Consider the following 15,817-nt stretch of genomic DNA (forward strand, 5'->3'; position numbering starts at 1 on the left):
GGCTCACGAGCAATTTAACTGAAGTCTCCAAAAGGTGGCATCACACACCCACTTAGAAACATGTACGATATACCTCAATTTAACCCGGATTCTCCAACCCAGCATCGATTTATTCTCGAACCAACCGCAGACTGCTTTTCAAGTCATACCTGAAAAATAAGTCATACCTGGAAAAAGTCATAATAAGTTCCAAGTTCCAAGTCATACTTGGAAAGATAACTGCCGGTACTCGCAGGCTACCAGGTGCCCTTGTCCAGAGCCCAATGGAGTATTGCTCTCCACTCTGGCTGCTGCCCCAGCATCGCATCCGTCTCCCCCGGATTCCGTGGAATCGATGAAAACGCTCCAATTTATTTGCTCACCTGGATTATAGTCCGGTGAGCTTATGCGATCGAGCAGTGTCCGCAGGTAAGTCATTGAATGGAGTGAGTCGGTAAACACTCTGAGTGTAAACAACAAAATCTGCAGTCATTATTTAAGGGGGGGGTTATGATGGGGGTGGGGGGGGGGGGGGGGAAGGTTGAGGGGTGTTTGACCCCTCAAAATAGGTATTTGCTCTCTTCTCCGAAACTACACACATACAATGTTGATGAAACTTGACCACAAGCTTCATATCTGATGCCTAACGAAGGTGCATTGACCGCATCAAAATCTGTGCTCAATAAGAGGGATTAGTAGGGGGGTGGGGGGGGGGGGGGGGGGGGAGTATCTTGGGCCAACTTTAAAAAAAATTGTCAATTTTCATCTGATTGACTTTGAAATTTGAAGAACATTTGCACATTTGGTCATTGAAGTCAACTACCAATAATTTTGAGGTTAACTTTTAAGCCAAAAGGTCAACATAGGCCAAATTTCGAGAATCATAAATTTTCATCTGATTGACTTGAGATTTTAAGAGGATTTGCATATCTGGTCACTAAATTCAACCACCAAGTTTTTTTGAGATCAACATAGCCCAAAAGGTCAACATAGGCCAGATTTATAAAATCCTCAATTTTTATCCGGTTAACTTGAAATTTGCAGAGGATTTGCATATATGGTCACTGAATTCTACCACCCGTTATTTTTGAGGTAAAAAAGTCAACACAAATTAAAGGTCAAAAAGACAAAATGGAAGGTGTTCACTGTTCAGCCTGGTGGAGGTATGCGCTCTACTTTGTTCTATTTTGCCAAGTATTTTGTTCAGGCTGGAGTTCCCCAAGGCAGTGTTCTGGGCCCTGTGCTTTTTCTGGTCTTCATCAATGATCTCTCCGACTCTCTTGAAAATCCTCCCTATCTCTTTGCTGATGACTCCACTCTCTGCCGCTCCATTCCTCATCCCTCAGATCGGCAGTCTGCAGCCTCCTCACTCTCTGCAGACCTGGACAAAATCACAGACTGGGCATACAAGTGGAACATGTCTTTCAATCCTGACAAATCTCACACTCTTACGATGTCTCTCCGAAAAACCCGACTGGACAACCCTCCCATCCACTTTCTGAATAATCCTCTCCAAGAAGTTCTGTCACTGAAGCTTTTGGGTCTCACTATCTGCCATGATCTTTCTTGGGAAAACCACATTTCCAAGCTGGCCTCCAAAGCCAGTCGCCGACTGGGCATCCTCCGTCGTGCGAAGTCCTTCCTTGGCACACCTGAGCTCCTCACCACATACAAGGCTTTCATCCGCAGCTCAATGGAGTACTGCTCTCCGCTCTGGGCTGGTGCTCCTGTCTCACACCTAGCTCGTCTTCACGCTGTTGAAACCAAAGCGTTCAGAATCATTGGAATCTCCGCGATGACGCTACCTCCGAGGGCCTCTCACTCACTCACCGCAGGCAGGTTGGTGGTCTTTCCGTCTTCTACCGACTCCTCTCCGGCCTTGCTCCCCCAGCTCTCTCTGGGCTCTGTCCCCCAAATATTCCTGCAGGTGCAAGATCTGCCTGCAACCCTCTTATGGTTAAACTGCCAAAATCAAGACCCTCTGCTCACCTTCACTCCTTCATTCGTCTTTTCTCCCGCCTCTGGAACAAACTCCCTCACTCTCTTCAATCCCACTCCTCCCTCCAGGTCTTTAAAACGGCTGTTCACCACCATCTCTTATCTTCCCCAATCCAAAACCTTGATCTTTTCTACCCCCGCTAATTTCACCCCAAATCCACTTTTTGAGGTGCCGACTTCTTTCCTGGAAGTCCTTGGTGTCCTTGCGTTTTATACCTATCCTGCCTCCCCCCAAGCCCTCTCCCTCCCACACATCTCCCGATGTCCCTGCTCTCAAATGTTGTGTTTGTGTGCTTCCTCCCCTTCTCTCCCCATCTTGTCGACCGCTCCCCTTTTTATATACTTTCTTTGCTTGTTTGTTTGATTTGTTTGTTTGATAAATGTTAGCTCTTTCACGAGTCTCGACTCTGTATCGCAAAAAAAAAAAAAAAAGTATCGCTCTGAGTGATCTTTCATCTGTCTGTTTCTCCGTTTGTTTCTCTGTTTGGTTTTCTGTGAGCAGGATTTCTCTAAAAGTTGTTGACGGATCCGGGAAAAACTTGGTGGACAGGTTGGGTGTGTGACAAGGACAAAATGATTTGATTTTAGTGAAGATCTGGATTCAGATCTGGATACTAGAATTTTTAAAGTGATTCTTCGCCATTCAGATAGGGCCAAAAACCATATATAGCACGATGAAGGAACTGCGCTCCAACGCGAGTCGAAAGAATTGACGCGACCAAAGCCGGAATTCGTCCGAGTTGCTTTATTGAAACAAAACAGCTCAGGTATTCTCACCAGCCCGTTTATCGGGCAGCAATATATATACACATTTATGTCGGGAAGTTTGCCCGGCAAAAGCTATACCGGGCATGCCCGGGTGTCAAGGGCGAGCCTTGGAAAGGCGAGTCTGGACCTGCCCCGGCGTGTTTGGCTGCGGCCTGGCAAGTCGAGGCTGGGCGTGCCCGGGCGCTCTGGGCGAGCCCTGGAAAGGCGATAGCGGGCATGCCCGGACGCTCTGGGCGAGCCCTGAAAAGGCGATAGCGGGCATGCCCGGACGCTCTGGGCGAGCCCTGGAAAGGCGAGAGCGGGCATGCCCGGGAAAGACGAGACCGGGCGTGCCCGGGAGGTTCGGGCGTGCCCGGGAACAGTGAGTCCGGGCATGCCCGGGAGAGGCGCGTCTGGCCGTGTTCTGGCCGGTGCAAGGCGATTGTGTGCATCCAGCGGTAACCGCTACACACGCCCCTCCAGAATCGACCTGCACCGGCAGGGTCAATTTAAGGGGGGTCCGGATGACCCGGCCGAAGCGACCCCTGGAGGGTCGTGGGGAGGGGTCCGACGTGGTGGTGGGTGGTCGAGCGGGGGGAACTGTGGACGGGGGGCGGCCTCGCCGCGGAGGAAGGGCCAACCGTGGTGGTCGGTCGACGTCCATGTGCGCCGGTTTGAGGCGGTCCACAGAAATCCGGTCCGGCCGGCCGCCGAAGTCGACGATGAAAGACTTGTCTCCCCGTCGCAGGACCCGGAAGGGCCCGTCGTACGGCGGCCGGAGTGGCCCCCGGTGCGCGTCATGACGCACAAAGACGTACTCCGCTGTGCGAAGCGCCGGGGGGACGTAGGACTGGGGGCCACCGTGGCGGGACGTCGGCACGGGGGCAAATCGTCGGGCGGCCTCCTGGAGGTCCGAGCGCTGGCGAGCGGCGGACCAGGGACTGGTAGCGTCGGGCACGAATTCGCCCGGGACGCGGAGCGGCTGGCCGTAGACGAGCTCGGCGGCGGACGCCTGGAGGTCTTCCTTGGGGGCCGTGCGAAGGCCCAAAAGGACCCACGGCAGCCGGTCGGCCCAACCGTCGTCCTGAAGGCCGGCCATGAGTGCGGCCTTCATGGAGCGGTGAAACCGCTCGCACAACCCGTTGGCTTGGGGATGGTAGGCCGTGGTGCGGTGCAGTGTGACCCCCAACAAAACGGCGACCGCGCCCCAAAGCTCAGACGTGAACTGTGGGCCGCGGTCGGACGAGATGTCCGCTGGTGCGCCGAAGCGCGCGACCCAGGTGGCGATGAACGCCTGCGCCACGTCGGCGGTGGTGGTGGAGTCGAGGGGCACAGCCTCCGGCCACCTGGTGGTCCTGTCCACCATGGTGAGCAGGTGGGTGAACCCCCGCGAGGGGGGCAGGGGACCCACCAGGTCCACGTGGACGTGGTCGAAACGCCGTTCAGGCACGGCGAAAGGTGCCAGCGGGGCCTGGGTGTGGCGGTGGACCTTGACCCGCTGGCAGGCCGTGCAGGCGTTGGCCCAGTCGCGGATGTTTCGTCGAAGGCCGTGCCAGACGAAACGCGCCGACACCAGCTTCTAAGAAGCTTTCCGGCCCGGGTGAGAAAGGCCGTGGATGGAGGCGAAGATGCGGCGCTGCCAGGAAACGGGCATGATGGGGCGAGGCTGGCCCTGGGAGACGTCGCAGAGCAGGACGGTGCCCGCGAAGGGAATGTCGGCCCGGCGGAGGCCCGTGTCCGCCGCACGGAGTGCCTGCACCGAGGCGTCGGTGGTCTGGTCGGCCGCCATGAGCGCGAAGTCCACGCCGAGGTGGACCGCGTTCGCGCTGGCCCGAGAAAGACAGTCGGCCACGGCGTTGTCTTTGCCGGCGACGTGCCGGATGTCCGTGGTGAACTCCGACACAGCGGAGAGGTGGCGCTGCTGGCGGGCCGACCACGGCTCCATGACCTTAGCCATTGCGTAGACCAACGGCTTGTGGTCGACGAAAGCCGTGAACGGGCGGCCCTCCAGGAGGTGTCGGAAATGGCGAACGGCCAAGAATAGCCCGAGCAGCTCGCGGTCGAACGTGCTGTAGTTTAACTCGTTCGGCCGGAGTTGCCGGCTGAAAAAAGCGAGTGGCTGCCAAACCCCGTCCACCCATTGCTCATGGACGGCGCCCACCGCGTAGTTGGAGGCATCTGTAGTGAGGGCAATGGGCGCGTTGAGCACCGGGTGAGCCAGCAGCGTTGCGTCGGCGAGGGCCCGTTTGGCGCTGGCGAAGGCCGCGTCCATGGCCGCGGACCAAACAATGTCATGCTTGGCCGGCTTGCCCCGGAGGGCCTCGTAAAGGGGCCGCATGAGCTGAGCAGCACGGGGCACGAATCGGTGATAAAAATTCACCATGCCGAGGAACTCTTGGAGGGCCTTGATGGAACGGGGATGCGGGAACGTGGTGATGGCCTCGACCTTGGTCGGCAGCGGCACGGCCCCGGTCTTGGTGATGCGGTGGCCCAAAAAGTCAACGGTCGTCGCGCCGAAGTGGCATTTGACCGGGTTGACAATTAAGCCGTGCTCGCTGAGGCGACCGAACAGTGTTCGGAGGTGGAGGAGGTGCTCGGCGCGGGACGTGCTGGCGACGAGGATATCGTCCAGATAGACGAAAAGAAACGGCAGGTCGCGCAGCACACCGTCCATCAAGCGCTGGAACGCCTGGGCCGCGTTCTTGAGGCCAAATGGCATCCGCAAAAATTCGAACAGGCTGAACGGCGTGATGACGGCCGTCTTCGGGACGTCGGCCGCCCGGACAGGTACCTGGTGGTAGCCCCGTATCAGGTCAATTTTCGAAAAGATGACCCGTCCCGCCAAACGGGCGGAAAAGTCCTGAATATGCGGGATCGGGTACCTGTCGGGGGTGGTAGCATCGTTGAGACGGCGGTAGTCGCCACACGGGCGCCATCCACCCCCCGGCTTTGGCACGATGTGCAGTGGCGAGGCCCACGCGCTATCGGAGCGCCGCACGATGCCGAGGTGCTCCAACGCGTCGAACTCGGCCTTCGCCACGGCGAGCTTGGCCGGGTCGAGGCGGCGGGCCCTGGCGTAGACCGGCGGGCCCGTAGTGGGTATGTGGTGCTCGATCCCGTGCCGCACCGCGACGGCCGAAAACGTCGGCCGCGTGAGGGCCGGGAATTCCGCGAGCAGGCGAGCGAACTCGTTCGCTGCCGGGAGGGCGCACGCCAGTTCGGTCGGCGCGGAGCTGCTCATCGTGCACGCCAGGGAGCTGAAGGTCTCGGCATTGACAAGGCGACGACGTTTGACGTCGACCAGCAGCCCATGCGCGCAGAGGAAGTCGGCGCCCAGCAAAGCCATGGGGACGCAGGCGGTCACAAAAGTCCATTGAAAACGCTGGCTGCCGAAGCAGAGGGTGACGACGCGTGGGCCGAAAGTGCGTATGGCCGAGCCATTAGCAGCGACCAAAGAGGGGCCGCAAACTGCGTCCCGCCTGTCCTGCTCGGAAGCGGGTATGACGCTCAGTTGGGCGCCGGTGTCACACAGGAAACGCCGCCCAGACGCTTTGTCCCGAATAAACAGCAAGTTGCCCGAGTTGCCGGCGCTCATGGCTGGGAATGAACACCGGCCCGGCCGTTTCCCGACCTGCCGAAAGTGCACGGGGGCCGGCACGTCCGAGCCTTGTGTCCGAACCTGGCATGGTAATAACACCACGCACGGTCAGGTGGAGGCCCCGGCCGTCGTGTCGTAAGCGGGCGGTGTGGCGTGGCGGCCGCCAGTTGCACCGGCAGTTCGGCCTCCAACCGCGCAGGGTGCTCGGGCGTCGTGGGCGTCGCCTCGGACGGCGGCGGGCTCCAGGTAACCGCGACGATGTGCTGGCCCGCCGAGGAGATCTTATCGGCTTCCCTGGCGAGGGCGTGGGAATCCGTGATCAACGTGCCAGCCAGGGCGAGGCGTACCGGGTGAGGCAGCTGGCGAAGGAACAGCTCGCGGAACAGAAAATCCGGAGAGTGCTCACCGAGCAACGAGAGCATATAGTCCATGCGTTCTGACGGGCGCGTGTCGCCGAGCTCGGGCAGAGCGAGCAGGCGCCGTGCGCGTGCTGCCGGTGAGGTGGGCGAAAGCGTCGAGGAGGAGTGTCTTCAGCGCGTCGTATTTGTCAGCAGCCGGCGGGTGCTGGAGGAGGCTCAAGGTGCGGGCCGCGGTGGCGGAACCGAGCGCCGCCACAACATGGTGGAAGCGGGTGTCGTCCGCGGTGATGCCTCGCAGGGTGAACTGAGAGTCCGCCTGAGCGAACCAAACAGCCGCGTGAGCCTCCCAGAAGGTAGGCAGTTTAAGCGTCACTGCCGTATCCATGTCGGTAGGTCACCAATGAAGGAACTGCGCTCCAACGCGAGTCGAAAGAATTGACACGACCAAAGACGGAATTCGTCCGAGTTGCTTTCTTGAAACAAAACAGCTCAGGTATTCTGACAAGCCCGTTTATCGGGCAGCAATATATATACACATTTATGTCGGGAAGTTTGCCCGGCAAAAGCTATACCGGGCATGCCCGGGTGTCAAGGGCGAGCCTTGGAAAGGCGAGTCTGGACCTGCCCCGGCGTGTTTGGCTGCGGCCTGGCAAGTCGAGGCTGGGCATGCCCGGGCGCTCTGGGCGAGCCTTGGAAAGGCGATAGCGGGCATGCCCGGACGCTCTGGGCGAGCCCTGGAAAGGCGATAGCGGGCATGCCCGGACGCTCTGGGCGAGCCCTGGAAAGGCGATAGCGGGCATGCCCGGACGCTCTGGGCGAGCCCTGAAAAGGCGATAGCGGGCATGCCCGGACGCTCTGGGCGAGCCCTGGAAAGGCGAGAGCGGGCATGCCCGGGAAAGACGAGACCGGGCGTGCCCGGGAGGTTCGGGCGTGCCCGGGAACAGTGAGTCCGGGCATGCCCGGGAGAGGCGCGTCTGGCCGTGTTCTGGCCGGTGCAAGGCGATTGTGTGCATCCAGCGGTAACCGCTACAACGATATCTCAAAACATTATGGACGGATTGAGATCAAACTCGGTGGATGATTTGGGTAGGTAACAATAACATGTTGTTTAGGTTTTGGTTAAGGCAGAGATGCAGATCCGGCCTATCAGTGGGCTGGCTACATAACGTCAATTTTTCACCCTGGTCGGAGGAATGCACTCTGACGAGTTCTGTTATAGTTGTTATTGGTTATTAGTATCAGAGTACCTACCTGGAGCGCATTACTTGCTGATAAAGGTATCGTCTGTATATTACAAGAAGACTATTTTGATGTTGTGTTGTATGCGTATAAAGGGGTGTAATGGGTTTAAATGGTCTATGGGTCTCAGGGTGTAAGGTCGAAAGGGTCGAAGGAATAAAAAGGGTCTTAAGGGAACTAAAGGGTCTTAAGAGGTCCAAAGGGTTTTAAGGTCATCTACATCCCCCACGTCCAATGTCCACACTGATAGGTGTGGATGACCCACAAAATATTAACGGATAAGAAAGTAAATATTTTTTTTGGGGGGGGGGGGGGCAAACCCCTGACTTATTTAATTCCATGAACTAACTTTAGTACATCATGAGTGATGAAGGTTGTGGCCAAGTTTCATCAGAATTGTGTGTGTAGTTTCAGAGAAGAGAGCAAATACCTTTTGGGGGGGTTGACCACCCCCCCCCCCATAAACCTCCTTAACGAGCGCAGATTTTGATGCGGTCAATCCACCTCCATTAGGCATCAGATATGAAGCTTGTGGCCAAGTTTCATCAAAATCGTATGTTTGGTTCAAGCGGTAATGACTGAAGTGTTTACAGACTCACTCACTCACTCACTCACACTCACCTGTGGACACTTCTCGATCGCAGAAGCTCACCGGGCTAAAGTGCAGGTGAGCTAATAATTGTGTTTCTATAGTGAATGAATGAATGAATGAATCAATGATCGTATTAAGGCCATTTTCCCCGCTAGAGTGGGGGTTAGCCTTGCGGGCCCCATGACTATCATGGTTCCCTGTTTGAGGCAATGTTTTTATGGCCGGATGCCCTTCCTGACGCCAGCCCTTGGTCAGGCTCTTACGATGCATACGCAGGGATACGGTGTACCTATTCTAAATCAGGGTACACACCGGGATCATTCATCCCAGCAAGCTGGTACTCAATTTGCCGACCTCGGAAGGATGACAGGCTGAGTCAACCCCGCTGGCGTTAATTCAGCGATCGACCGGGATTCGAACCCAGGACCCTAGGATCCCAAACCTGCACCCTAACCGCTAAGCCAACACCAGGGTTGTGTTTATATAGTGCCTTTTGCAAATGAATATCTGTAGGTATAATGTCACCAACTCTGAGACAATTTATCAGAGCAATCCTAAAGTTTAACCCAAAAGGATGGAGCTCCAACAATCCCCATCGGTTGGTATCCATGGGGAAGAGGAAATTCCTGTTGAGGAAATGCCCCGCTGAGTGCAGTGAGAAAAGTGGCGCCATTGTTATGACGTCGCTGGTACCCAGAGTATCCAGTGATGGTAGTGACGGCACTTCCCCCAAGCTCAGTGTCTGTGTCGAGTGTTTGTCTTGGCAGTATGTCCGTGAGTGTGTGTGTTTGTCACCTCTATTACGAGCCTTACTTACGAGCCTTACTGCCAGCAATGGAGCTTCAGAAACCATTTTTGATTGGGAATGTTCACAATCGATTGATGAAGGGCATGATGGACTGCTCTTACAATTTCCGACAGAGCAGCAGTTTGATCCTGAGTTCATATATGGGGCAAAGACTGAGTCCTCCATGGGTGAAACACAGCATAAACAACCTTTTATGATGATGACTTTACTGGATTTAGGTAGTGTAATCAGGTAGTTTGAACAGTCAGTGAACCTAAATTAGAGAGGAGATCAGATACATTGTGTATACCTATTGTCTTGAAAATATAGATAGTGTGGATGTGTCGGTTATTTTTTCTTCTTCTTCTTCTTATTCCAGCCTCCAATGCATGAAGTGGATCGAAACGTTTCTTTTTTCACTTTCTTTCGGTCTTCTCACTTTTCAACAGTCATTCGCAATTCGGGGAAATAGGTGTGGCAACCTTTTTCTCCTGTAGGGCGTGTCACCAACACATTGCGAACAGGGAGAGCTGGTTGCAGAGTGGCCCCGATGGAATGTGTAAATCCTGGAAAACTCTAAGACTGAAGTTAGTTTCCGTGAAAATCGATGGTGTGTGCCGACCGTGTCGGAGGGCGGAGCGCCGAGTGTCCGCAATGCCCCTGAGAGACGTTCACGTGTACGAAAGCAGAACGTGCGCACAGCAGAAACTGAAAACGGGGACGACAAACACGCAACTCGTTCCGACATTTCCTCAGGAACTTGAACTCAGAGTCCTCGACCCTCCACACCGATAGCTGCTTTGGATTTACCTGGCCCAGTCGGGACCTCAAAAGAAGAGACGATGAGGGCCAATTCGCCAGGACGAAAGGTAGGTAAAGTGCTGGAGGAAGGTTAAGATGAGAAGAGGAATAATTTAGGAAGTGTCGACAGAACTGAGAGGAGGGAGCCGAAGGAAGTGCGTATGATCCGAGGATCCGGAATGATCATCCCCCTCAGCACCTGGCCCAAGGGTCATGCTTTCTCACGCTCTTCGAGCCCTGCATGTCTGGACCTCGGAGAGCTCTTTCCAACTTGGTTGCTCTTCACCTTCTTCGTTGCTGTGGTGTCTGGTATGTTACAAACTTTGCCCGCAGGTTGTCACCGATACAGACTTTTGGCAATGGAGATTCCTGCGCCCTGTCAATAATACAGTTGTCGTAATGCAATGGAAAGATAGAAATATGATGTACACATGTAGGGGTTAAACCCCTGAAATTATTTGACAGATTAGTGGTCACACCTGAACAATTATGTCTTCTTATGTTTTTGTCTTGTAATGATGTATGTACAAACTCCTCCATGAACCGTAGATCACAAAACTACAAAATTTATTCATTTCGTTTTGATCACAGGAGACCTTTATAATGTCTCACAATGATGATGTAAGAGGATCAATAGTTTTTTTTTTTGAATGCAGGATCGAGGCTCGTGAAAGAGCTAACATTTATCACACAAAAAAATCAAACAGACACAAAGTATATAATAAGGGGAGCAGTAGACAAGATGGGGAGAGAAGGGGAAGCACACAAACACAACATTTTTAGAGCAGGGACATCGGGAGATCTGTGGGAGAGAGAGGGCTCTGGGGCAGGGGTGGGGGGGGGGGGGGGGGGGGAGTACAAAACACAAGGACACTGCAGGGACTTCCAGGAAAGAAGTTGGTATTTCAAAAAAGTGGATCTGGGGTGAAATTAGCGGGTGTAGAAAAGATCAAGGTTTTGGATGGGGGAAGATAAGAGATGGTGGTGAACAGCTGTTTGATGAACAGCTGTTTGATGTACTTTTGTGCCTACATCAAATTATTAAAGTAAATGTACACATTGGATGACATATGTGTGTACATGGGAAGCCTGGTGTTGGCTTAGCGGTTAGGGTGCCAGCTTGGGATCCTAGGATCCTGGGTTCTGAATCCCGGTCATCGCTGAATTAACACCAGGGTGGGTTGACTCAGCCTGTCCTCCTTCCGAGTTCGGCAAATTGAGTACCAGTTCACTGGTAATTCCCTGTGTGTCGCAAGAGGCGACCAACAGGGTTGGCGGCAGGAAGGGCATCCGACCATAAAACATTGCTTCAAAAAGGGGACCACGGTGCCCAAAAAATGGTCCAACCCCTGCTCTGTGGGGAAAAATAGCCTCCAAAGGTGGTTCATGTGTGTACATGGGGTGGAAAGAGTGCATAGGTCCTAGAGGCGTAAATGCACACTCTCACGTCTCAGCCACTTGGCCTAAGTTCGAATCTTGGCCCAGCTATAAACCTTCCTTTATCCTGCTATTTCGCATGCTGGGTCATGTGATAGGGCCACATCAGTTTGTGTGTGCCGTCCTTCGGAATGACGTTACACTGGGCGTCCCGTCCATCAACATGAGTTGGTGAACACTAAAGATCCCACTGTGTCCTTCGCGAAGAGCCGGTGAGCTGTTACCGGCACCTTGACCAAATTACAAATTCCTGCTCTGATCAATAGGGGGCACTGCATCAACAGAGCAGCAAAATATTCTCACGCCGATTTTTGTTTTTGTTTTTTTGTATACAGAGTCGAGGCTCGTGAAAGAGCGAACATTTATCAAACAAACAAACAAATCAAACAAACAAGCAAACAAAGTATATAAAAAGGGGAGCGGTCGACAAGATGGGGAGAGAAGGGGAGGAAGCACACAAACACAACATTTGAGAGATGTGTGGGAGGGAGAGGGCCTGGGGGGAGGCAGGATAGGTATAAAACGCAAGGACGCCAAGGACTTCCAGGAAAGCAGTCGGCACCTCAAAAAAGTGGATTTGGGGTGAAATTAGCGGGGTAGAAAAGATCAAGGTTTTGGATTGGGGAAGATAAGAGATGGTGGTGAACAGCCGTTTTAAAGACCTGGAGGGAGGAGTGGGATTGAAGAGAGTGAGGGTTTGTTCCAGAGGCGGGAGAAAAGAGGAATGAAGGAGTGAAGGTGAGCAGAGAGTCTTGAATTTGGCAGTTTAACCATAAGAGGGTTGCAGGCAGATCTTGTGAGACCTGTAGGAATATTTGGGGGACAGAGCCCAGAGAGAGCTGGGGGAGCAAGGCCGGAGAGGAGTCGGTAGAAGACGGAAAGACCACCAACCTGCCTGCGGTGAGTAAGTGAAAGGCCCTCGGAGATAGCGTCATTGCGGGAGATTCCAATGATTCTGAGCGCTTTGGTTTCAACAGCGTGAAGTCGAGCTAAGTGTGAGGCAGGAGCACCAGCCCAGAGGGGAGAGCAGTACTCCAATGAGCTGCGGATGAAAGCCTTGTATGTTGTGAGGAGCTCAGGTGTGCCAAGGAAGGACTTCGCACGACGGAGGATGCCAGGTCGGCGACTGGCTTTGGAGGCCAGCTTGGAAATGTGGTTTTCCCAGGAAAGATCATGGCAGATAGTGAGACCCAAAAGCTTGATTGACAGAACTTCTTGGAGAGGATTATTCAGAAAGTAGATGGGTGGGTTGTCCAGTCGGTCTTTTCGGAGAGACATCGTAAGAGTGTGAGATTTGTCAGGATTGAAAGACATGTTCCACTTGTTTGCCCAGTCTGTGATTTTGTACAGGTCTGCAGAGAGTGAGGAGGCTGCAGACTGCCGATCTGAGGGATGAGGAATGGAGCGGCAGAGAGTGGAGTCATCAGCAAAGAGATAGAGAGGATTTTCAAGAGAGTCAGAGAGATCATTGATGAAGACCAGAAAAAGCACAGGGCCCAGAACACTGCCTTGGGGAACTCCAGCCTGAACAGGAAGAGGAGATGAGAGAAACCCATTCAGGGCCACACGTTGACTACGACTAGAGAAGAAGTCCACCAGCGATGCATGGAGATTTCCATGGATATCAAAGGAGGAGAGTTTGGTGAGCAGAGCGGGGTGCCAGACCGTATCGAAGGCACGTGATATGTCGAGGGAGACAGCTCTAATATCCTGTTTGGCATTGAGGACCTCCATCCATTGTTGAGACAGCAGAAGCAGCATGTCCAGAGTAGAGTGACCTGGTCTGAAACCAAATTGATGATCAGAGATCAAGCCATTGGAGAAGAGGAAAGATTTCATATCCGAAGCAATGATGGATTCCATGACTTTGCTGATAATTGGGAGAAGGCTGATTGGTCTGTAGTTGCTAGGATCTGTTTGTGCACCTTTTTTGTGTAAAGCGGTGATGTTGGCTGATTTCCAAGCAGATGGCAGTTGACCTTGAGCAAAAGAGAGGGTGAAGAGAACAGAGAGAGGGAGTGAAAGAGCGGGAGAACAGGATTTTAGGACCCGTGGGCTGATGCCGTCAGGTCCAGTTGCAGAATCAGAGTCGAGGGTTGACAGAAACTTTTCCACCTTGTCAGGAGGAAAGGACATGGAGTCCAGGAGCAGCTGGGTAGGACTGGGTACGGTGGGTACAGAGAAGGATGGGTTTGGGACACAAGATTTAGAGGCAAACACAGAGTTGAGGCATTCAGCTTTTTCACGCGCGGAGTCAGCTGTGTAGCCATTTGAGGTAAGGGAGGGGATGGAGGGGGAACAAACACCAGAAACAGATTTGACCAGATGCCACCAGAATTTGGAAGAGGGAGACAGATAAGAGAGTTCGGTCTTGAGAACGGAGAGATATTGTTTCCTGGCTCTCCTGAGGGTGGACACACACTTGTTTCGGGCTTTGTGAAAGGAAATGGGATTTCCATCCGTAGGATTTGCTTTCCAGGAGACGAAGGCAAGTTGTTTCTGGGCAACAGCCTCACCACAAGATTCCGTGTACCATGGACGGGAGGAAGGGTATGACAACTGAAGACGAGATGGGATAAATCTGTGCATGAGAGAGAGCAATTTACTTTGGAAGAATTCCCAGGATGAGTTGATGTCAGAGGTGGTAGAGATGGGAGACCAGTCCAGATGATTGATGGCTGCTTGCAGACCGTGCCAGTTGGCCTGAGTGAAATGCCAGACTCGTCGACGCTGAGCAGGCTCCCTGAGAATGGTCAGAGAGATGTCCACTTTAACAAGCACATGATCAGATGAGCTGATTGGAGCAGAAGAAGAGCAGCAGACATTTTCAGGGAAGTTAGTCATAACCAAGTCCAGAAGAGAAGATGCTCCGTTGACTGAGATCCGGGTCGGGAAATTGACAGATTGTGTCAGTCCCAGTGAGTCGCAGAAGATCTTTGCTGAGGAGCCATGTCTGGTGAGAGAGGTACCCACACCCAGCCAACTGGCATGGTGACAATTGAAATCACCACATATGAGGAAGAGAGAGTTGGGATGAGTAGATAGAAGTTGGTCCATATTATCAGACAGCGAGATGTAGATGAAGTCATCACTGTTTGGTGGATGGTACAACACACATATGAACAAGAGGTGGGAGCGAAGGGGAAGCCGTAGCCAGAGGTATTCCTGGGGGTGAGGTGGAGAGAGTGCAGTGCAGGGCGAGTGAGGAAGAGAGTTTTTGATAAAGATAGCAACCCCACCTCCAGGACGAGGCTCAGGTCTATCATACCGGAGGAGGGAGTAACCCGGGAGAGATACTAAGGAATCAGATACATCATGAAGGAGGAAAGTTTCTGTTAAGCAGATCATGTCTGGTTTGTCAGAAGCAACCTGTATGGAGAGATCAGTTAGGTTTGAACGAAGGCCCCAGATGTTTGAGGTCCATAACGTTAATGAAGAGGAAGGGGGAGCATCGGATACAGAACAGGGGGGAGGAGGGGTAGGGTAAGATGTGGAAGAGGTGGAAGAAGTAGGGAGAGCTGTTGAAGGTGTGTCAGAGATTTCAGAATAGCTTAGAGAAAGGGAAGGATGGGGTGGACAAAAGGTTTGATGGTGATTGGGTGAGGCACAATGAGGTGTTATTTGAGGAGGGGGAAGAGCGAGGCAGAAGGTTGGGGGAGATGGAGGTGAGAGTTGGAAGGGGGAAGAAGCAGGGAGGACGCTTTGAGGAGGGGGAGTGAGAGGGGGGAAATTGAGAAGAAATGAGGGTGGGGAGATTTGAACGGGAGGGGCGAGGGCGGAGTTTCGGAGGGAAGGGACAAGGGGAGGGATTTGAAAGGGATGGGATATGGGGGAGATTTGGAGGGGAGGGGTGAGGGGGGAGTCTCGGAGGGGAGGGGCGAGGGGGAGTCTTGGAGGGGAGGGGTGTGGGGGGAGTTTAGGAGGGAAGGGGCAATGGGGGAGATTTGAAAGGGATGGGTGATGGGGAGGATTTGGAGGGGAGGGGTAAGGGGGAAGATTTGAAAGGGATGGGTGATGGGGAAGATTTGTAGGGGAGGGGTGATGGGGAAGATTTGGAGGGGAGGGGTTATGGGGAAGATTTGGAGGGGAGGGGTGAGATTGGATTTTAGAAAGTGTACAATTAATGGGAAATGAACATTTATTGCAAAATGAGTTTCTTGTGACCTTCGAGTCAAAAATACGTTTAAGGACGCTGGAGGGAGGATGGAGTGCAGGAGAGTTTAGGGAATGTAGAAAAGAGGCACTGTAAGAGATGGAATTTTTTTTTGGGATGAATAGAT

General features: G+C 53.5%; 1 protein-coding gene across 3 annotated transcripts in view; it reads left to right on the forward strand.

Annotated features, from left to right (window-relative positions):
• The first annotated feature begins 233 nt into the window (after positions 1–233).
• Positions 234–15,817, forward strand: part of LOC137421826 (uncharacterized) — a 53,527-nt gene continuing 37,943 nt past the window's right edge. The window contains exon 1 of one of the 3 annotated variants that reach the window (XM_078773263.1): positions 234–408. Coding sequence is in view for 1 of the 3 variants with exons in the window: in XM_068108256.2 (XP_067964357.2) it covers positions 10,262–10,409 (148 nt within the window). In the remaining 2 variants the exon portion in view is untranslated. Of the gene's footprint in view, positions 409–9,812; positions 10,410–15,817 lie in introns of those variants that run through there. The other 2 variants (XM_068108256.2, XM_068108257.2) reach the window with 2 other exon arrangements.

Source organism: Myxine glutinosa, chromosome 2 (assembly GCF_964187855.1).
Source record: "Myxine glutinosa chromosome 2, kmMyxGlut1.1, whole genome shotgun sequence".
NCBI lineage: Eukaryota > Metazoa > Chordata > Myxini > Myxiniformes > Myxinidae > Myxine > Myxine glutinosa.